Source organism: Jaculus jaculus, chromosome 9 (assembly GCF_020740685.1).
Source record: "Jaculus jaculus isolate mJacJac1 chromosome 9, mJacJac1.mat.Y.cur, whole genome shotgun sequence".
NCBI classification, from domain to species: Eukaryota; Metazoa; Chordata; class Mammalia; order Rodentia; family Dipodidae; genus Jaculus; species Jaculus jaculus.
Genome location: NC_059110.1, coordinates 113,795,268 through 113,818,031, shown reverse-complemented (window position 1 = coordinate 113,818,031; position 22,764 = coordinate 113,795,268). Strand labels below are relative to the sequence as shown.

General features: G+C 53.7%; 1 protein-coding gene across 5 annotated transcripts in view; it reads left to right on the top strand.

Annotated features, from left to right (window-relative positions):
* The window catches only part of LOC101595823 (keratin, type I cytoskeletal 42), a 34,413-nt gene that overhangs the window by 5,208 nt on the left and 6,441 nt on the right, over positions 1-22,764 (top strand). For 2 of the 5 annotated variants that reach the window (XM_004655395.2, XM_045158487.1), the window contains exon 1: positions 21,851-22,315. In XM_004655395.2, coding sequence (XP_004655452.1) covers positions 21,851-22,315 — 465 coding nt within the window. Of the gene's footprint in view, positions 1-5,509; positions 5,602-8,713; positions 8,816-21,850; positions 22,316-22,764 lie in introns of those variants that run through there. The other 3 variants (XM_045158489.1, XM_045158488.1, XM_045158490.1) reach the window with 3 other exon arrangements.

Here is a 22,764-nt window from a genome sequence, read left to right as displayed (position 1 = left end):
TGCCCTAAAAGCAACCGGCGGGCACATTTTGTTCGCCATTCCCACAAGACGCCTTTCCCCTAACCATCCAGTAGATGTGCGTGTCAGGTGGGATCCTGGATCAGAGGGTCCTGTGTCCATGAGGTGGGGAAGCCATCTCTGAGGGCTGCCGCCAATATTCACCACCCTGTTCCTGTCCCCCCCCCCCCCCCCGCCCCTTCATGTCCCAGCTGGTCTGCTGCACTGGCACCTGGGCCTGAAGTGATCTACATAGAGGCTGGTCAAGGTGGGCCCTCACCAGTCATTCCTAGTGAATTCTTCCCACAATCCACTTCCTCACTCCGGGGGGCCTCAGCTTCCTGTCCTGCAAAATGAGAACAGAACCCCTTAACCTTGCTAATGTCCTTGGGTTCTTTCTGAGTGGAGTGTGGTATTTTATTATTTTTTAAAAAAGATATATTTGCCCGGCGTGGTGGCGCACGCCTTTAATCCCAGCACTAGGGAGGCAGGGGTAGGAGGATTGCCCTGAGACTCCATAGTGAATTCCAGGTCAACATGGGCTAGAGTGAGACCCTACCTCGAAAAACAAAACAAAAAAAAAAAAAAAATTTATTTATTTAAGAGAGAGAGAGAGAGAGAGGGAAGGAGGGAGGGAGGGAGAGGGAGAGAGAATAGTCACGCCAGGGCCTCCAGCCACTGCAAATAAACTCCAGACACATGCACTGCCTTGTGCAACCAGCATATATGGGTCCTGGGGAATTGAACCTAGGTCCTTAGGCTTTTCAGGCAAGTGCCTTAACCACTAAGCCATCTCCTCAGCCCTATTATATTTTATTTTATAACATTTTGAGCTGCTGAGCCCCCAGAGCCCGTACATGCCAGACAAGTGCACCAGCACCAGGTCACATCCTTGGCCCAGAATGCGATCTTTGAAGACGTGCTTGGAATCCGATGTGCCATGCTGGGACCCCCTTCCCAAACCCTAGGACCCTGTGTAGCTTCGAGCTGGCTCTTAGGTGGGAGGGGCCTCTGCATGGGTTCAACCTCTTCCTTAAGGGTCTCTGGAGGAGCTCACGTTTCAACCCACCTGCCCCTGGTCAGCGGGGTGTTCCTTCGCATTCCTGACATCTCTTTACGAAGCCTCAGCAGTTTTGGGTACAGCCCATGGGGCCTGGGCTGGGCTCCCCAGTCACGCCTTTGTACAGGCTACGTCCTGGGAGCCTCGCAGAGTCCAGGGTGGGCCCAGGGCAGCTCAGTGTGCAGAAAACACTTCCCAGGCCTTGGTGGGAACCGGGGAACTGGCCCTGGGCCCAGGGTGGGTGTGTGGGACTCTGTCTTGCGTAGGAGACTGGGAAGGGTGCCAGCAGAGGTATGGCAGGAGATGCTGAGGGACAAACTGGGGTGCTGGGACTCAGAGGTCTAGCACAGCCTCTACCATGAGGGCCTCGGGTGGCTAGCCGGATCTGAGTGGAGTGGAGGAGAGTATAGAAGGTGATGTTTCTGGGGCCACCCAGCTTGTCACTGCGCATGAGGACAGGACTGGCCCAGGATTCACCCACGCTGGGCAGGGACCCCTCGATTTCTTTGGGGGATAGCATCCCCTTCCCAGCTTTTCTTTGGCTGAATTCTAGTGCTGGGTGACCCTATTCCCAGGGCACCTCTAGGGGTTCTGGCTGCCTCTCCTCATTCCCCTATCCAGTGCCTGGGTAAGGAGGGAAACCACTCAATTCTGGGGTGTCTCTGGCAGTGAGGAACGTGTCACAGTCTTCACAGCTGGGCTCTGTGTCCTGGTGTCCTGAGGCTGAGAATGGTTCTCTCTCTCTCTCTGTGTGTGTGTGTGTGTGTGTGTGTGTGTGCACCTGTACGTATGTCAATGAAGGGAGACCCTTGTCTCAGGGTAGGTGGGCTCCTAGACATTCAGACTGTGGTGTCTGTCATTGGATTCTGAAATGCAAAGGAGTCTGGGAACTGTCCCTGAAAGTCAGGCCCAGGGCACTCTGGGAAATCGTGGGAACAGGTAAGAACAGGCTAGCAGGGAGTGGTGACAGCTGGAATGTATAGGTTTGGGGAACTCCACCCTTTCGGCTCTAGCCACAGAGACAGCACCCAGCCCTGCCTCTGGCTGTCCTCAGCTCTGCCACCAGGACTTCCTAGTCCCTGCTCCTTCCTGGGGGCCACCCATACCCCTTGATTTTTGCTCGGCTAGGACTCTCTGGCCTATCTGGGGTTAGCTTTGGGGGAGACTCTCCCTGGTTCTTGGTGCCGTGTGCCTGGTTCTGTACAGGCAGAGCCTCTGTCACTTACAAGGGCCTCATTCATTTGGATGAGCGAGTACAGGACGCAGCTGGGCCGTGGGAGGGCTGGTGGGTGGGTTTCTAGGTCAGCCTCACTCCCCAGATGGCAGCAGAGGGCAACCCGCCAATCCTGCAGGTTCTCAGCCTGTGTTACCAGCTTCTTCAGGCACCTTTGTTTCCTCCCGGCCTGCACCCTTGGCCTTTCGGACCAGAGCTCCTTGGCATGGTGCTCAGGGCCTCTCACAGGCTGGCCGTGGCCCAGTTCTCTATCAGCTCATGTCTCTTTCTTCCAGCTGTCTCCCCTCATGTGGGGCATTTCACTCTTCCTCAAAGGTACAGGACTGTTCATGCCACAGGCCTTCGTACGTGCCGGTCTCCCTGCCTGGCTAGCCCCTCTACCTGGGGGTGCTGGGCCCCGGCCAACTTCCTCCCCAGCCGTCCTCCCTGTTGAGTGGGGCCGGGACCCTTCCTTGGGTGCTTCCATAGCTCAGCTTGCTTAGGCCTCTATGGTGCCTTGTGAGGTTCAGGAGTCTCCCCTGGAGTCGCAGCCCACCCACGTGACCCTCTTGTGTTCCCCAGCTGCGCCCTTCCTCGTACAGGCCAGGCAGGAACCTGTGAAAGGGCGCAGAAGTTCGGGGGTTTCTACGGAAGCCTGGGGACGCGCACATGACTACCGATGCTCCTGGCTCTGATCCTGTTTGTTCCAGTCTGAGCAGGAACATTCTCCTTGGGATGGGGTCTGCAGGGCAGATTCCAGAAATCTGACTTGGGATCCAGGAATATTCATGCCTTCCCTCTCATCCTGTGAGAATGCGAGGTGAATGAGCTACAGTGGCCGTAGTGGTTTTGTGTGAGTGTAAACGAGTGTGCAAAGTGAAGACACACGAAAGGCTATGTGACTGGAAGCATCGACCAGCATCATTGAATGCAAAAGCATGCCTGTGTGAGCATACGTGTGAATGCGTGTGAATCCGTGTGAGGGAGGCGGTGCGGGCACATACAAATGTGCATGAGTGCAGATGTGTGGTGCGTGTATCTGTGATCGCACGTGAGCTGTGTGTGGAGGTGCGGTTATAAATGCATGAGTGTATGTGCCAGTGTGGGGCACGTGATCGTGAGCCTCAGTGAACGCACGCAGGCGTCGGGGGCCATGCGCCAAGGCACAGGAGAGCCGTGGGAGCGCACAGGCGCGTGCAGGAGCCCAGGGAAGGCGTGGGTGCGTGGTGAGCTCTGCAGGGCTAGGAAAAGCCTGGGTCCCCGCCTCCTCTTCCCTTCGCGCTCAACTTCAGCGAAGCCCCAAGACTTTCTGTGGGTCCTGGTCCTGGGGACTTCCAAGAGCTGCAGGATGAGCTTCGTCCAGGCGAGCTGACGTGTCAGGGAGTTTCCACATTCTACACAGAACTCAGAGGCTAGTTTTTTCTTCAATTTTTTTATTAACAACTTCCATGATTATAAAAAATATCCCATGGTAATACCCTCCCTCCCCCCACTTTCCCCTTTGAGATTCCATTCTCCATCATATCCCCTCCCTCTTTTATTTTGATATCATGATCTTTTCCTCCACAGAGGCTATTTTTTAAAAAGTAACTTTATTTGTGGACAATTTACTGCATGTATATAATGTGTTTTGATCATATTCACCCCCCCATTATTTCTTTCCCACAGAACCTCTTCTTCCCAACAAGTCCCCTCCTACCTTTTTCTTTTTTTGCTTGTGTGTGGGTGTGTGGATGTATGTGCCCTTGAGATGGCCATATGCTCACCTGAGGTGGTCAGAGAGGCTCTTCTGCCTGGTCGTGTTTTTGAGAATCTCTCTCTCTTTCTTTCTGTTTCCAGAAAGACTGGGGTCACAGGCATGCTTGGCCACACCCAGCTGTTTTGTGTGGGTCTCATCAGCTCTTACTTCCATTTTATTTATTTGAGGGAGAGAGAGAGAGTGAATAGGTGTACCAGGGCTCCAGCCACTGCAAACAAACTCCAGATGCATGCACCACCTTGTGCATCTGGCATACGTGGGTCCTGGGGAATCAAACCTGTGTCCTTTGGCTTTGCAGGCAAGCACCTTAACCACTAAGCCTAACTTTTTTTTGTGTGTGGGACAGGGGAATTATATAGCCAAGGATGATCTTGAACTTCTGATCCTCTTTACCTGAATGCTAGGGTTACAGGCCTGTATCACCACATCTAGTTTTTCTCCAGTGCTGGGATGGAACCTGGGAGAGCATGGTAGTTAACATTCTACCAAGTGAGCTACCTCCCCAGGCTCTAAAGAGCTTTCTTTTCATTTATTTATTTGTAAGCAGAGGAAGACAAATAGAGACAGACAGACACACACACACACACACACACACACACACACACACACACACAGGGGAGAGAGAATGGGTGTGACAGGGCCTCCAGCCACTGCAAATAGAACTCCAGATGCATGCACCACATTGTGCGTTTGGCTTTATGGAGGTATTGGGGAATCAAACCAGGGTCTTTACGCTTTGCAGGCAAGTGCCTTAACTGCTGAGCCATATTTCCAACTTGAGCCCTTGTTTTTTTTTTTTTTTTTTTTTTTTTTTTTTGAGGTAGAGTCTCACTCTAGCCCAGGCTGACCTGGAATTCACTTTGTAGTCTCAGACTGGCCTCTAACTCACAGCGATCCTCCCACCTCTGCCTCCTGAGTGCTGGGATTAAAGGCATGCACTATCATGCCCAGCCAAGACCATTCATTTATTTAAAAGAGTGGTATGCGGGCTGGAGATATGGCTCAGTGGTTAAGGCACTTGCCTGCAAAACCTAACTACGGGGGTGGGGGGAGTTTCGATTCCCCAGTATCCACATAAAGCCAGATGCACAAAGTGGCCCATGTGTCTGGAGTTCGTTTGCAATGGCTAGAGGTCCTGGAGTGCCCATTCATTCTCTCTCTCTCTCTCTCTCTCACTGCTTGCAAATAAATAAAAATACTGAAAACAAAACAAAGCAAAACAAAAAAAAGCAATATGCAAAGAGTCAAAAACAATATAAAATATGTGTAGAATTTAAGAAGACACAAAGTCACCTGTGACTCTACCCCGTGATATTAGACGCTCCCCCTTTGGGCTTTTCCCACGCCCCTATATCGCCATCGACTCGCCTACAGGCCAGTAGCGGAACCGCCGCGCTCTCCCGGGCGTCCTGGGCAGCTCGGTGCTGCCCTCTGGAGGCGCGGGCTTCCTGCAGCTCAGCTCCAGCCTAGGCGGGAAAGAGCCGACAGCTGGCCGGCTGAGACATCCCTCCACCCCGAAGAGGTGGATGCAGCCGCGTGCTCGCGCCCATTTGGGACGCGCTGGGCTCCCAGGTGTGTGTATACAGGCGCTTCTGTTGCTGGTTTGAATTTCCTAAGTGGGGACCACACCCTGTTGGGATGCTCTTGAGGAGTGCGCATCAGGAAGCGGGGGGATGGTCCCCATGAAGAGGACCCCTCCCCCAAGCTCAGGGCAGGGGTTGACGCTGGCTTTGGAATAAGCAGTTTAATAGAGGGGCTTAAGGGATAGGAAGGGAGAAGAGAGACCTGCCGAGGCAGGCAAGAAAGAGCCCGGTGGAGACGGAGAAATCAGGGGCGGAGATGGGGGTAGCATGCACGGGCCAGTTTCAGAATGAAACTGCTCCAGTATTGGCTTAGAGACAGGAGAATGGGCACCATGACCCAGCCGGGCCTGACGCTGTGGGGAAAACGGACCAGCGACGAGATGCTCCGGAAGGTGATCCAAGCCTGCAGGGGAGCAGCTGGGGTTCCTCCACTACCCAGGCGGCTCCTCCCAGGACTGCGCGCACAGCCGCGGGACCCAGGGTGGCCAGCAGAGGGCGCGCGCGTCACAGGATTGAGGTTCAGGCGGAGCACCCCAGGGAGTGAGTCCTTTCCGTTCTTGGAAAGCAGCTGGAGCCTGGAGCCCTACCGAGAGGCACGTGATTTCCCCCCTTGGGAGCCATTAAGGAAAAGAGGGAGAAGCCACTTCCTCATGGAGGTGGAACGGGACCCCACGGGGCTCTGTACTTCTCCCTTCCCCCTGCTTCCTGAATAGGCACCTCTCTGGTCAGTTTCCGTCCTCTGTGTCCAGGGGTGATCTTGAAGCCATCCCTAGGGATGTGAAAGTCCTTCTGACAGGTCATGGAGGCCTTCCACTGGGCCGCAGTGTCTGTCTCAGATCAGTTAGCCTCTGTAGAAAGTTCTGGGGCGTCCTAGGCTAGGGATTTTCCCGTGTCTCCCGTTTCTCAGCCTGACCTGTAGATGGAAGGCTTCCCCATCTGGTGTGCTTGCAAAGCTGAAGTTGTCACAAGCAGACGCAGTCCTGTCTTCTGCCACAAGGGGTAGAGGCTTCCACCGGACTGAGTGGTGTGCACAGCTCTGATACTTGCTTGAGGTCTGGCTGTTGTCGTCAGCTGTGGAGAGGACAGTGGTGATTAGGGGGCAGGAGAGCCCTCCCCACCCCATAACCACCAGGCAGAGGGCCCTCAAACCCAAGCCACTCACTCATTTCTTTCTCCTCCTTCCCTCCTTCCCTCCCTCCCTCCCTCCTTCCCTCCCTCCCTCCCTCCCTCCCTCCCTCCCTCCCTCCCTCCCTCCCTCCCTCCCTCCTTCCTTCCTTCCTTCCTTCCTTCCTTCCTTCCTTCCTTCCTTCCTCTTTCCTTTCTTCTTTCCTCTCCCTTCCTCCCTCCCTCCTTCTTTCTTCCCTTTCCCTCCCCTCCCCTCCCCTCCCATTTCCTTTTTTCTGTTTTTCTTTTTTTGAGGTAGGGTCTCACTCTAGCTCAGGCTGACCTGGAATTCACTCTGTAGTCTCAGGGTGGCCTCGAATTCATGGCGATCCTCCTACTTCCGCCTCCCGAGTGCTGGGATTAAAGGAGTGCGCCGCCACACTCAGCTTCACTCATTTGTTCATTGGGTCATTTTATTTTATTATTTTAAAAATATGAGGAGAGGGCTGGAGAGATGGCTTAGCGGTTAAGGCGCTTGCCTGCAAAGCCTAAGGACCCAGGTTTGAGTCCCCAGGACCCACATAAGCCAGATACACAAGGTTGTGCACGCCTCTCTGTTTGCAGCCACCAGAGGCTCTGGTGCGCCCATTATCTTTCTATCTGCTTCTCTCTCTCTTTCGAATAAATAAATAGATAAATTTAGAAAAATATGAGAGGGGAGAGAGAGGAAAAATAAAAACATGGGCACACCAAGGCTTCTTGCTGCTGCAAATGATTGGTAAACCTGGCTTTACATGGATACTAGAGAACCAAATGTAGTCTGGCAGGCTTTACAAGCAAATGCCTTTAACCACTGAGCCATCTCCCAAACCTGGATCATTTTTATTTATTTGAGAGTGACAGAGAGAGAAGGAGGGGGAGACAGAGATAGAGAGAATAGGCACACCAGGGCCTCCAGCTACTGCAAACGAACTGCAGAACGAGCTCCAGATGCATGCACCACCTTGTGCATCTGGCTTACGTGGGTCCTGAGGAATGCAGCCTTGAACTGGGGTTCTAAGGCTTCACAGGCAAGCGCTTAACCACTAAGCCATCTCTCCAGCCCAATTTATTTATTTAATTTATTTATTTGAGAGAGAGAGAGAGAGAGACAGAGACAGACAAGAGAGAGAGGGAGGGGCAGAGGCAGATAGAGAATGGATGCTCCAGGACCTCCGCCGCTGCAAATGAGCTCCAGACGCATGCACCCCCTTGTGCATCTGGCTTGTGTGGATCCAGGGGACTTGAACCTGGGTCCTTTGTCTTTGCAGGCAAGCGTGTTAACCGCTAAGCCATCTCTTCAGCCCCGGGGTCATTTATTTTTCTGGAGCACTATTAGGTGTGTCCACTTCTGAGGACAGAGGAGGAGGAGGCAGGGTCCCTGTGACAGGTCTGAGAAGACGGCAGGCGGCGGGTACCGACAGGGGTGGCATGCGAAGCGTAGTGTCCTCTTGCTCTGGACTTGCTCTTTCCTGGGCTTCTGGCCCCTGACCAGCGTCACCACCACCGCCCACCTGCTTCACCCGGTAGGCGTGCAGTCATCTTACTGCCCCCCATCTCCCCGGGCCCGCGTCCCCGCTGGCCACCATCCCCGTCTCCCACGCTGTCACATCAGCCCCGGGCCAGTTCTGACCTCCTCCAGTGGCCACATTCCCAGCAGGAGGGAGTCTCTTCCTCCTCCGCGGGTGACCCGAGGGGACCGTCCGCACCACACGGGAAAGGCCCGTAAACGGACCGCGGAATCCGAAGACCAGCTGGGAGGGCGCGCTGCGCATGCGCCGGAATCTTACCCTGTTTAGGGAAAATTCGCCGAGTCTGCGGGGAAAGAAGGGTGGGGTCGGCCGGGAAAGGAGGAGCACCGGGAGCTGCTGCGAAGAGGAAGGGCACTCCGTTTGATGCGCGCACAAGGAGTGGAAACTGAGGCAGCGCGGGGTGGGGGGTGGGGGGCTCTCGAGCCATCGGGGAAAGCACGTGGTCTCGGCGGCTCTCGGTGCAGGCGGAAGCCGGCGGGGAAGCCGCTGTCTCCCATGGTTGGGAATGGGCATCTGCAGACTTCTCAGGTGGGTGCTTGCGGGAGATTTCAAACCGAATCGCACAGAGAAGCGCAAAACGCGCTCCCGCCACCCACGCTCAGAACTGAACCATTCCGCCTTCCTGGTTTCTTCTCCCTCCTCTGAAAGCCATCCTTTGTGTGGAGGCTTGAGCATTAAAAAAAGTTATTATTATTTATTTGAGAGCAACAGAGAGAAGGGGGGGGGAGAGAGAGAGGGAGCGAATGGGCACGCCAGGGCCTCCGGCCACTGCAAACGAACCCCAGATGCGTGCAGACCCCTGCTGCATCTGGCTTACTTGGGTCCTGGAGAGTCGAACCGGTTTCCTTTGGCTTTGCAGGCAAATGCCTTAACCACTAAGCCATCTCCTCAGCCCAGAGGCTTAAGCATTTTATTAAAAGTTTTTAAAAATTTTACTTGTATGTGAGTTGGGGGGGGGTATGGGTATGCCAGGGTCTCTTGCCACTACAAAAAAATGTCCCTCCAGTTGCCTGTGCATGGTTAGGGAATTGAACCCTGGTCAGCAGGCTTTCCAAACAACAGCTTTCAACTTCGGAGCTATGTAGTATTTTAAAGCAACTTCAACCAGCTTTTCATTGGACCCTGAAATAAAATTTAGCGGTAATTAGCAAAGTAGAAAGTCGATTTTCCAGCCAGGTGCATGCTGGAGTAGGAGGCAGATAGATCACGTGATCCCAAGAGTTCCAAGCTAGCTTGGGCACCATAGCAAAATCCTGTTTCAAAAAAAAAAAAAAAAAAAATTACTCTTTAACCCAGTAATCCTGCTGCTAAAATCTCCCCTGGGGTTATGTTTGTGAAAGGTCATGATGATATATGTTCTGAGAGGTTTATTACAAAACTTGGAATCAGAAGAGGTGGGAGTGGATTAGAAAGGATGATGTGGTTCAAGAGATGCGGTTGCCTTGGAGACGGAGGCCTTGAAGAGATAGTGTTCCGTTTGCAGAATTACAATCTGTAGCTGGGCGTGGTGGTGTGCGCCTTTGGTCCCAGCCCTTGAGAGGCTGAGGTGGTAAGATCACTGTGAGTTTGAGGCCAGCCTGGAGCGATGGAGCGAGTTCCAAGTCAGTGCGGCCAGAGTGAGACCCTGCCTCAGAGCAAAACAAAGTCTGTAGGGGTTGGGAATGTAACTCAGTTTGTAGAGTGCTGGCGTAGTATGTGTGAAGCCCTGGGTCCCATCTCCAGCAGTGCACAACCTGGGCTGGCGTTGCATGCCTGTCATAACAACACTCGAGGTAGAGGCGGAAGGATCAGAAGTTCAAGGTTATTCTCAGCTGCATAGCAAGTTTGAGACCAGCTTGGACGACATGTCTCAAAAACAAACAAACAAACAAACAAAAAAAACCAAACCTATATCAGGCCTGGAGAGATGGCTTAGTGGTTAAGGTGCTTTCTGGCAAACCAAAGGACCCAAGTTTGATTCCCCAGTACCCATGTCAAGTCAGGTGGCACAGGGTGGTGTGTGTGTCTGGAGTTTGTTTGTAACGACTAGAGGCCCTGGCACACTTTCTCATTTTCTCTCTCTCGTTTGCCCCTCTCTCAAATAAATAAGATATTAAAAAGTCTATATCAATAGGCATACTAAAAGCAGGAGAAGGCTCATGCCTGTAACCCCAGCTCTTGGGAGGCTGCACCCATTGAATTACAAGTTTGAGGCCACCATAGAGTATGTAGTGAGTTCAAGGCCAGCCTGAGTGAAATGCAGCGAGACCCTATTTCAAAAACAAACACGCCGGGCGTGGTGGCGCACACCTTTAATCCCAGCACTGGGGAGGCAGAGGTAGGCGGATTGCAATGAGTTCAAGGCCAGTCTGAGACTACAGAGTGAATTCCAGGTCAGCCTGGGCTAGAGTGAGACCCTACCTTGAAAAACCAAAACCCAAACAAAGTCAGGCCTGTGGATATAGCTGAATCTGGATGGAGGAGCACCTCCTTAGCCCAAACCAGGCCCTGCGTTTGATGTCCAGCCCAGCTAGCAAACCCCAGACACGGCAGTGCCTGGCTGATGCCCAGACGTCCGAGTTTCCTATCACTGTAGTTTTCTTTCCAGACCGCGTTCCAGTCGCTTCTTGTGCTCGGCCCAGCGATTCCTCACAGGGGGGCTCCAAGGAGCTCTTTCTCCTCAAAGCGCTCCCTTGAAAGCGGTTGGTGTCCAGGTGTATCCGGGAAGCACGTCGCCCGTGGAGGGTCACGTGCACTTAGCTGGTCCAGGGCCCCGGGAAGGCTGCGGCGAGACCAGCAGGCAGGAGCCCTTAGTGCGCGTTGTGTCTTGCCTGGCCCGCCGGGCCGTGGTTACTCAGGCGCAGCAGCTCTGGTGCGTGAGGGGTTTGAACCTCTGCTCTCGGTGGTCAGCTTCACCCCTTCCTGAGCGAACGCGGCCTGACTCCCCTGCTCGCCCTCCTCAGCCTCAGTGCCCCTCTTCCTGCTCCCTGGGGTCCAGCTGCCCACTTTGCATTAGCTCTCACCCCTTCCTGGAATGTCCTTCCCTCCCGGCGCATGGCTCACTCCTTCCCTCGGTTTCCTGTTAGCTGTTAGGTCTCTCTTGGCTCCCTCTGCGTAGTCATCGCTCTGTGTATGGCCTTGGAGAATGCCCCATTTTCTGGCTTGCGGATTGCTCAATTCTACCATTAGCATGCCTGCTCCTCAGGGGAGAGATGGCATTGTACTAGATTCCCAGGGCCAGGGACAGTGTCCAGCACAGAGGTGGGGTTCAACCAATAGCAGAAAGGAGGCTTTATTTATTTATTTGTTTGTTTTTGTTTTTCAAGGCAGGGTCTCGCTCTAGCCCAGGCTGACCTGGAATTCACTATGTAGTCCCAGGGTGGCTTTGAACTCATGGCGATCCTCCTGCCTCTGCCACCTGAGTGCTGGGATTAAAGGCGTGCGCCACCACACCTGGCAAGAGAGGCATTTCTTTAGAAAACACGTTCCCCCAGCACTGAGTTTCATCATTTAAAAAATAATTTTAGGGCTGGAGAGATGGTTTAGCGGTTAAGCGCTTGCCTGTGAAGTCTAAGGACCTTGGTTCGAGGCTCGGTTCCCCAGGTCTCACGTTAGCCAGATGCACAAGGGGGCGCACGCGTCTGGAGTTCGTTTGCAGAGGCTGGAAGCCCTGGCGCGCCCATTCTCTCTCTCTCCCTCTATCTGTCTTTCTCCCTGTGTCTGTTGCTCTCAAATAACTAACTAACTAACTAAATAAATTTAAAAAATAATTTTATTTATGAGAGAGAGGGTGGAGGGAGGGAGGGAGAGGGAGAGGGAGGGAGAGAATGGGCACGCCAGGGCCTCTAGCCGCTGCAAACGAACTCTAGGTGCTTGTGCAGTCTTGTGCATTTGGCTTACATGGTGACTGGGGACTCGAACCTGGGTCCTTTGGCTTTGCAGGCAAGCACCTTAACCGCTAAGTCATCTCTTTAGCCCAATTGCATCATTTTGAGATGTCAGCCTAGCTTCTGGATGTACCCCAAACATGCCAGGCATGTCCCCACCTCTACCTGGACCAACGCCCACCTTTGGCCTGGCAAAGCCCTGCCCTGGCTTCGGAACCAGCCGCAGCTGTCCCTCCCTCTGCAACTGTGCTCAGCGGCCCCGTGTGAGTAAGCCGCTCCTTCTCTTGAATACACATATCTTCATCACCGCACAATGCCATTGTGTTGGGATGAAGTGTTTGTCTGTCTCCTGCCCGCCGCCTGTTCTCATTAAGGGCAGGGCTTAGCTGACTCAGGATTGCCTTCTGAGCACCCAGCCCGGTGACTGCCACCTGTGAGGCAATGCCCGGGTGCTGAGGGAAGCCCAACTTCAGCCTCTTGCTGCCCGCATCCCTGCAGCTGTGAGAGCCGCGTGCTGACCGTGGGCTGAGCACTGAGTTAGGCTTTGTGGTCGGTCCAGAGCCTGTCTTTTGGTTGAAGAGGGTCTTATAGAAAGGGAGCAGGTCTTCCTCCCGATAACTCTCTATTTTTTTGAGGCAAGCCTAATAGACTGCCCCCTCTTTTTTTTTGTTTTTGGATTTTTTTTTTCCAAGGTAGGCTCTCATTCTAGCCCAGGTTGACCTGGAACTCACTATGTAGTCTCAGGATGGCCTTGAACTCATGGTGATCTTCCTACCTCTGCCTCCCGAGTGCTGGGATTAAAGCTGTGAGCCACCACACCTGGCTGCCCCCTTTTTTATTTTATTTTATTTTTCCATAGCCCATTTTTAAAAGTTTATTTTTCTCAATTTTTATTAACATTTTCCATGATTATCAAAAGTATCCCATGGTAATACCCTCCCTCCCCTCCCCACTTTCCCCTTTGAAATTCCATTCTCCATCATATCCCCTCCCCATCTCAATCAGTCTTTCTTATTTTGATGTCATGATCTTTTCCTCCTCTTATGATGGTCTTGTGTAGGTAGTGTCAGGCACGGTGAGGTCATGGATATCCAGGCCATTTTATGTCTGGCGGGAGCACGTTGTAAGGAGTCCTACCCTTCCTTTGGCTCTTACATTCTTCCACATTAGGCCCCGAGCCTTGGAAGGTGTGATGGAGATGTTACTCAGTACTCCAGTCACTTCTTTCCAGCACTATGATACCGTCTGAGTCATCCCAAAGTCACTGCCATCTGAAAAGAGAAGATTCTCTACCCAAAGTGAGAGTAGCGTTAATATAAGGGTATAAATATTAAGAGAAGTCCTTACTGGGCAGTTTGATAAGCATAGTATATACATTTTCCCAGACATCAGCAGATGTTAACCCCTAGGGCTCATGACTACTCCTGTTTTAAGTTTTCAGTATTAGGGATGTATCCCCTCCTCCCATGGAGCGGGCCTCCAGTCCTATTGGAGGGCAGTTGGTTTCCGCCATGACAGACATGCCACTATTGCACCCGTTGGCTTATTGGCCTGGCTGGCCAATTATAAGGCTTGCAGTGTCCACTGTTGAGTATCTTCACTGGTGGTATCTCTTTCTCCCATTGAACTACATGTAGAATGGCTTCTTCCAGCTTTCTTTCTTTCTTTTTTTTTTTTTTTTGTTCATTATTTATTTGAAAGTGACAGAGAGAAAGGGAGAGAAAGAGACAGATAGGGAATGGGTGCGCCAGGGCTTCCAGCCACTGCCAACAAACTCCAGACGCGTGTGCCCCCTTGTGCATCTGGCTAATGTGGGTTCTGGGGAATCGAGCCTTGAACCAGGGTCCTTAGGCTTCACAGGCAAGCACATAACAGCTAAGCCATCTCTCCAGCCCTTCTTCCAGATTTCTGTCCCCTAGTCTACATGGAGGAGGTTATCAGCTCAGTTCCAGCAGGATTTCTCAGTGGCCTTGCAGCCCAAGTATGTGGAGTCTTTAGCAATAGGGTCTTACCATCTATTCCTGGTGGGGCCTTGGCAATGGCCTATAATGTTTTGGGGGCATCAGGGTGCCCCTTTTTTAAATGGGGGGGAGGAGAGAGAGAGAGAGAGAGAGAGAGAAAGCAAGCAAGCAAAGGGGAGAAGATTGGCTCACCAGGGTCTCCAGCCACTGTAATTGAACTCCAGAAGCATGTGCCACCTTGTGCATCTGGCTTACATGGGACCTGGGGAGTCAAACATGGGTCCTCAGGCTTCGTAGGCAAGTGCTTTAACTGCTAAGCCATCTCTCCAGCCCCTCCCCAATAATTCTAACCCAAGCAAGAATGGCTTGCACTCATGCACTAAACTGGACTTGGAGAGCGTATTAGCTTCTTGCTGTTGCTGTGCCACATTCCCACTACTTCAGGGGCTCAAAGCAATATGCATTCACCCCCTCATTGTTCTGGAAGTCAGAAATACAAAATGGGTTTGGAGGGGCCCAAATCAAGGTGTCACCAGGGTTTTCTTCCTCCGGAGGCTCTGGGGAATCTGGTCCCTGTGTCCATATCATTCTAACATCTCCTTTTGGGGTCACATTGTCTGGCTTTGCCTCCAGTGCTTTAGGGCCCTGGAGATTCCATGGGGGTTCTGTCTACAACGTCCCCTTTGCCTTGTAAGGTGTGGATTCTTGGTCCTGGGGCTGAGGGGGTTTGCAGGCAGGGAAGCTTCCCTCTTACCTCAGAGAGCCTCAGGAATAGCCTGGTCAGATATCCCCCCAAGTCCTTCCCCCAAACCTGAGCTCTCTCCCAAGTTCCCAGCCTGACTTCAAGCCCTGTCATGTCTTGTTGCCTGGACCACTTCTGGTGCATTCTGGCCTCTGGGTCATTCTTTGGGGCCGGGTTTTGGCAGTCGATATGGCTCTGCCTTTAAGGATAGGCATCTACTCTTTCCTTTAAAGTGTCTTGGGTCGGTCCCAGCATGATTCCTGGAAACCTGTCGGAGGGAGGTAGTGGCAGGGTGAGACAGAATGGAAGAAGCCGCGTTGGCCTGCTCCTAGGAGGGGACCCCTGGGACCACCAGTGTTAAGAGACACCAGAGGACCTGCTTCCGCATCTCTCCAAACTAGGCGGAGGCTGGCTGTCTGCAAAAGTGTGTGGCACGAAGGGCGAGGTCCCCTTTGGATCCTGAGACAAACCATTAGTGGGTGGAGCCGGGTGGGGCTGGGTATCAGGAAGGAGCCAGGAAACAGAAGGAGGAAGAAGAGGATTCCACTAGAGGGCGGGGTGGGCAGGTGGGGCTGGAAGAGAGTGCGTTTCTGAAGGGCTCTTGGTCCGGGGTGGGGAGGGTTAGGTGAACATGAAGGGCCTATGGGCTTCCGGCTGGCCTGCGCTTCCCGTCTCGGGCAAGGTGACAACAGTGAGATGGCTTAATCACTGGAGGAAGTGGGTAGGAGCAGGTGGGTCCGAGTGTCAGGGGCCTGCGAGCCGAGTGATGGCCTTCGGGGGTCTGGTCCTTGTCGTCTCAGCCGAGGTCTAAGATGGAGCCCGCCTCAAGCTCTGAGACCTCTCTCTTCCACCCAACCACCTGATACTAACCTATGTCCTCGGCCTGGGGGTGGTCGTCCTGGTCCCTTCCTTGTCTCCACCCCACCTCCCCAACAATTCAACAGGCACTTTCAGAACCCCCGCTGCCAGCAAGCCTTGCCCTGGCTCTAGAAGGGGGGAAAGGGTGGGCCCCATCCGAGGCCTTGACCGTGAATGCTTCAGAGGCTTACGGGAGCCCCATCAGCTGGGCGGATTGTGGCATGACTTCTGTCCGCATCAGTGTGTATGTGTTGATGTGTTGAATGCCAGCGTACCCAGTGTAACCTACAGATGACTTCACACCTTCTTCCTGCTGTCCACAGAGTGGGGGTGAGCATCCGGGCCAAGCCTTGCCCATCCCCCTGTCTCGTTCGAGACCCAGGCAGGCCTGGCCACAGTTCGCTCGGGAGCCTGCTGGCTTTTTAGCCATCTCCGGAGAGGAGGCCATGAGCCTCTGGTGGTTGTCCATCCTGGGGGTTGACACAAGACTTGGGGGACACTTCAAGTTCTCCCGTCTCCCTTAGGGCTTCCTCTTGCCCCCACCCCAAGCTTGGCTCCAGCGATCTCTGGGGCTGGCGGGGAGGAATCCTCTTGGATCTTGTCTCTTCCCCGCCTGTCTTCTGCGTAGGCTCAGCTGCCGACAGCGGCGGGGGCGGCGGGGCCTCTCCCTGCCAGGGTGGAGGGCAGGCCCGGGCAGGGCCGTGGAGAGGGCCTCTGTGGCCTGCCGGGAAGGGAAGAGGGGAGCCCTGGCTCCAGCCGGCCCGCGCCCCAGTCTCTTCACCGCGTTGTTCTGACGGGTCTGAGGCCGAAGGCCCTGGTTTTCTCAGTGCCGACCAGGCCTTCCTGGGGTGTCACCTCGCGGGGTCCACCTTGGGTGGTAACTTTTCTCTTTCTTTTGTGCTGCTGGAGATGGAGCCCAGGGCTTCATGCATGCCGGGTAACCTATCCTGCCTCTGCGCTGTACGCCTTCGCTTTTTTTTTTCTTTTGGTAGTCTCAGGGTGGCCTCGAACTCATGGCAATCCTCCTTCCTCTGCCTCCTGAGTACTGGGATTAAAGGTGTGCACCACCACCCGAGAGAGAGAGAGAGAGAGAGAGAGAGAGAGAGAGAGAGAGAGAGAGGGGAAGGGAGGGAGGGAGGGAGGGAGGGAGAGAGAGAATGAATATGGGTACACCAGGGCCCCTAGCCATTGCAAAGGAACCTCACAGGCATGCTCCATCTTGTTCAGCCAGCTTTATGTGGGGCTGGGGAATTGAACTCTGGTCGTTAGTCCTTATAGGCACGTGCCTTAACTGGTGAGCCATCTCTCTAGCCCCCTCCTTTTCTCTCTTTCTTTCTTTCTCTCTCTCTTTCCTTCCTCCCTTCCTTCCTTCCTTCCTTCCTTCCTTCCTTCCTTCCTTCCTTCCTTCCTTCCTTCCTTCCTTCTTTCTTTCTTTCTTTCTTTCTTTCTTTGACAACAGCAGAGAGAGAAAGAGGCAGATAGATAGATAGAGAGAGAGAATGGGCGCGCCAGGGTCTCCAGCCACTGCAAACAAACTCCAGACACGTGCGCCCCCTTGTGCATCTGGCTAACATGGGTCCTGGGAAATGGAGCCTCGAACCGGGGTCCTCAGGCTTCATAGGCAAGCACTTAACCACTAAGTCGTCTCTCCGGCCCTTCCTTCCTTCCTTCCTTCCTTCCTTCCTTCCTTCCTTCCTTCCTTCCTTCCTTTCTTTCTTTCTTTCTTTCTTTCTTTCTTTTTTTTTTTGGTTTTTTGATGTCGCGTCTCACTCTGGTCCAGGCTGACCTGGAATTAACTCTGTAGTCTCAGGGTGGCCTTGAACTCATGGCGATCCTCCTACCTCTGCCTCCTGAGTGCTGGGATTAAAGGCATGCGCCACCACGCCTCCTTTCTTTTTTTAATGGTAGGATTTCACTGTAGTCCAGGCTGACTGGGAGCTCACTCTGTAGTCCCAAGGCTGGCCTCAAAGTTACATGAATCCTCCTACCTCTGCCTCCCAAGTGCTGGGATTAAAGGCATGTACCACTGTGCCTGGCTGTACCTGCTTTTTGTCTGCATTGTCTGTTTTATTAATATATTGTGTTCAGCATGTGAGATACGGTAGTTTCCTTATCCAGATATGAGCTCAGAGACTAGAGAAGGGCCAAAAAAGTTACTCAAAAAATTGAGTGATGTGTGTCTCTGAAATATATATATCATTAGCTACACACTGTTGTCTGCTTACAGAGGGGGCCTTAGAGCACCATTTAGTATCTGTTTACTTTCACTTAAAATGCAATTCTGATAGTAAACTGGAAGCAGTTGTTTGCAGTCATATACGTATATATATTTCAAAATATTTTATTTATTTATTTGTAAGCAGAGAAAGACACATAGAGAGACAATCAGAATGGACATGCCAGGGCCTCTAGCCACGAACTCCAGATACATGGGCCACTTTGAGCATCTGGCTATGTGGGTACTGGGGACTCAAACCAGGGTTGTTAGGCTTTATAGGCAAGTGCCTTAACTGCTGAGCCATCTCTCCAGTCCAAGTGATATAATTTATTTGAGAGAAAGAGGAAGGCATGGAGTGAGCATGGGCACTCCAGGACCTTCTGCCGCTACAAACCAACTCCAGACACATATGTCACTTTGTGCCTCTGGCTTTATGTGGGTCCTGGGGAATCAAACTCAGGCCATCAGGCTTTTCAAGCATGCATCTTTTAACCACCGAGCCATTTCTCTAGCCCTGCAGTGATTTTTTTGTGTTTTCAAATTTTGAGATCAGGTCTCACTAAGTTGCCTCGGCTGGTCTTGCTCATTCTCCAGCCCATGTGGACTTTGAACTTTAGGTCCTTCTGCCAGGGACTGCTTGGTAGCCAGGATTATGAGCCTGTGCCCGCAGGCCTGGCTGGTGCTCTGTCTGAACCCTACTTTTTGCCTGGGAAGGGGTGGTGAGCTTTACAGACCCGTGAAATCTTTCTGGGCGTGGTGGGGGTGTTTTCAGGGACCCTTCCAGACAGACTCGCCAAAAAGCACAGGAAAAGCCAGGGACCTCCTGGAGAGGGACAGAGCTGCAGGAAACCCAGTGTCATTGGTCGGGGAACCTGTGTGGCCCGGTGGTATTGAAGGGAAGGGGCCTTAGATGGAAGGAAAAGGGAAGTCAGTGACCCCTGCTTCTTCAAGCTGGCTCTCAAGGCTGGGGTCCCCAGAGGTAGAACGTGGGGATCATCCCTGCCTCCCAAGGTCTTTGAGAGAATCTGGAGACATGATGACCTCAGTTCAGCTCCGAGAAAGCCTGAAACAGGGTGGGGCTGCGGCTAGGGTCCAGAGAAGAAAGTTAGGGTGCCCTGCTCCCACTTTTCTGCCCTTGAAGGAATGGAGAAGCAGGAAGGCTGGGGTAGGAACTTCACGGAGAGGTCTGAAGGCTAGGGGCACTGATGTCCATTTCCTCACACCCTGGTGGTCTCCAGATTGGGTGCTGGAAGATAGAGCATGCCATGGGGCGGTGGCTGAGATGGGGCACCAGTCAGCTCCTGGGGGCCAGAGACGAGATCTTGAATGTGGCTCTAGAGGGATAAGGACATGCTTTCACTGTAGATCCTTCCCTGGGAGAGTGGTTGACTGGTACAGAACTTGCCTCTGGTCCACTCAGGTGAGCCCAGGTTCTGTTCAACCTCAAGCCACGCTGGATTGCTTGGAAATCCTTCCTGATGTCTGACTTGTGGCTCTCTGATCTTTCTCTCTAGCCTTGGCTTTCTGCCATCGCAAGCAGCATCCTTCAGGGGCCGGGTGGGAGCAGGATGAAGCCAGGGCCTTACTCCTCTCTCCTAGGGGCCTCTTGTGTATCCCACCTGGGGTGCTTAAAGTGAGGGTACCTTCCCAGGAGAGACTACCACTTGTTTTTGAGATAGGGTCTCACTCTGTAGTCCAGTTTGTCCTTAATTCACCCACTCTGTAGACCAGGTTGGCCTTGAACTCATGGAGACTCACCTGCCTCAGCCTCCCAAGTGCTGGGATTACAGGAGCTACCCTGCTTAGTGAAAATTTGTTGGCTTTATCTTTTCCTTTTCCCTTCTTCTCTTCTTCTTTCCCTCCCTCCCCTCCTCCTCCTCTCTCTTCCTTTGAACCTTCTTCTCTTCTTCTTTCTCTCCCTCCCCTCCTCCTCCTCTCTCTTCCTTTGAAAAAATTTTGAGCCCGGCATGGTGGCGCACACCTTTAATCCCAGTACCCGGGCCGGGGGGGGGGGTGGAGGGGCAGAGGTAGGAGGATTGCCATGAGTTCCAGGGCATCCTGAGACTACAGAGGGAATTCCAGGTCAGCCTGGACCAGAGCGAGACCCTACCTTGAAAAACCAAAAAAAAAAAAAAAAAAAAAAAATTGTTTGTAGGATGGAGAGATGTTTCAGTAGTTAAAAGGACTTCTTGCAAAGTCTGATGGCCTGGGTTCAATTTCCCAGTACCTACATAAATCCAGATGTGCACAAAGTGGTACATGCATCTGGAGTTCATTTACAGTTGACAAGAGGCCCTGGCATGCCCATTCTCTCTCGTACTCTCTTCCTCTTTCTCTCTGTATGTCTCATATAATAAAATGAAATATTAAAAAAAATTATTTGTGTGGTGAGCACGCCCGGGTCTTTTGCAGCTGCAAGTGAATGCTAGACACATGCACTAATTTATGTGGGTGCTGGAGATTTGAACCCGGCCTGACAGGTTTTGCAAACAAGCACCTTTAACCGCCAAACCATCTCCTCAGCCTTAAACCCCCCCTGTTTTTTGGGCCTTGTGTCGCCCAGGCTGACCTTAAACTCAGTGGGTAGCTGAGGTTGACTCGAGCCTGCACCGCATTGTGGTTGGTGCTGGGGATTGAGCTCTAGGCCATGCTCATGCTGGGCGAGCACCCAACTGCTTGACAACCCCCCCGCGTGAGACCGCCACTTCTAAGCAGAAAGTCCTTGAGCAATCTCGCCTCATTCCGGGAGCTCCGGGCCATAAGGACCACCGTAGTCCCTCTCTGTCTCGGTGTGTGGGCCTGCAGTCCAGGCCACCTGCGTACCTCCTCCCTCTTGGGCCTGGGCTGCCCCTGGAGGCTCCACATTCACACGGGCCCCGGGTAGGCGCCATGTCCTGGCAGCACCTAAATCATTAGCACCGAGGCATGATTAGGCTGCTAATCTCCTTGTTGGGTGGAGTGGGTACCAGGCTGTGGGATCATGCCACTCCCTGGCTGCTGTCTGCAGGACGGAGCCATAGCACTCTTCCTCAGGTCCCTGGTTCTCATTAGAGGAACCTGGCCTCAGTGCTGCTTCTCCACGGCTTCCTCTCCCCTCGGACGTCCTCCGGGAGCCCCCGGGATGAGCCCGACTGAGGTGTAGAGGGAGTGAACAGGGACAGCGTCCTCACTTCTTGTCCCCTGAACCCCAAACACCTGCTTTCTACTCTGTCACAGCTTCACGTCTTAATTCACCCAGAGACCCGGGAGACAAGTACAGTCAGCCCCCTTTTATAGATGAGAAAACCAAGGGACTTGCACTGACTTCCTGAAAGTCTGAGAGGTGCAAAACTCCTGCGGCCCTCGGGACACCCCTTCCCCCTAAACCCGGGGCTGTGATTCCCCAAGAAGACTTGGAATAGTCCCAGAGAGTTGGGGGTTTGGGGAGCTCTGTCAGGACCACTTAGTACCTGAGGGGAATATGGGACTCTGGTTGCTCCTGGAATGCTGGGGGGGGGGGCAGGCCAGCCTCCTGGGCCTGTGGAGCCTTGTTTGAGGCCCTTCCTAGCTCCTGGGCTGGATTCTCCGGACTCACCCCAAGAATGAGCTCAGCGGACTAATTGAGGCTGAGGATGGAGGATCACCCTGCCCGGGGGCTGCTGCTCCAACACCACCTTTGTTTTGGAACAAAACAGTGGACCACTAAAAAGGTCATCGAGCTTGGGTTGGGCACAGGAGGGGCCCTGGGGATACAGGGATGCATTCAGCTGGTCCACCCCAAGCCTCGGTCCCGGGAGGCAGGAACAGAGGCAAATTACATGGCAAAGGTTTTTGGCTCAGACTTCAAGGGCCAGGGGCTCAGCCTCCCTTCAGCCTGGCTATAAAAGGTGGTCCAGGGTCACTTTGTGGCTCAGACCCTGTGCCTGACCCGTGGACACCATGGCCACCACCACCAGCATTCGTCAGTTCTCAACCTCTGGCTCCATCAAGGGCTTGTGTGCGCCTGGTGGGGGCTTCTCTCGGATGTCTTCCGTCCGTGTTGGGGGTGCCTGCCGGGCCCCCAGCTTCCTGGGAAGTGGCAGCTGTGGCAACATGTCGGTCACCTCATCCCGCTTCTCCGCAGGCCTGGGGGGCAGCTATGGCGGCAGCGGCTACACCTGCAACCTGGGTGGGGGCTTTGGCTCCAGCTTTGGGGTGTCGGATGCTCTGTTGGGGGGCAGTGAGAAGGAGACCATGCAGAACCTCAACGACCGGCTGGCCGCCTACCTGGACAAGGTGCGCGCCCTGGAGGAGGCGAACGCCGACCTGGAGGTGAAGATCCGAGATTGGTACAAGAAGCAGGGTCCTGGGCCCGCCCGTGACTACAGCCCCTACTTCAAGACCATTGAGGACCTGCGGAACAAGGTGGGGGGGCCCTGTCGTCTGCTGCCTCCTTAGACTCACTCCACCTCTGTCGCAGACTTTAGCACACAGTGCTACCATCATAGACGGCATTCGGCCATTCCTCCCTCCCTCCCTCCCTCCCTCCCTCTCTCCCTCCCTCCCTCCCTCCCTCCCTCCCTCCCTCCTTCCAGGCTTGGGGCCAGTCCTGGGCCTGGGCTGTGAGGTCACTGGGAACCCAAGGGGGATGGAGGAGAGCTCCTTGCTTCCCAGGGAGGGTGTCTGGGGTGCGTGATGGAGGAGGGGCGGGGACAGCTTCAGGACCTTGAAGGCAGGAGTTGGCATTCCAGCTGCAGCAGGGCTGAGACTGAGAGTCACGGACTGTGGCTGTTGGGACGCGGGCGGAGCATCTCCTGCCCGCTATTATGCTTCCCCCGGGGCTGCGCTCCTGCCGCTCCTGCTCCAGGCGGCCC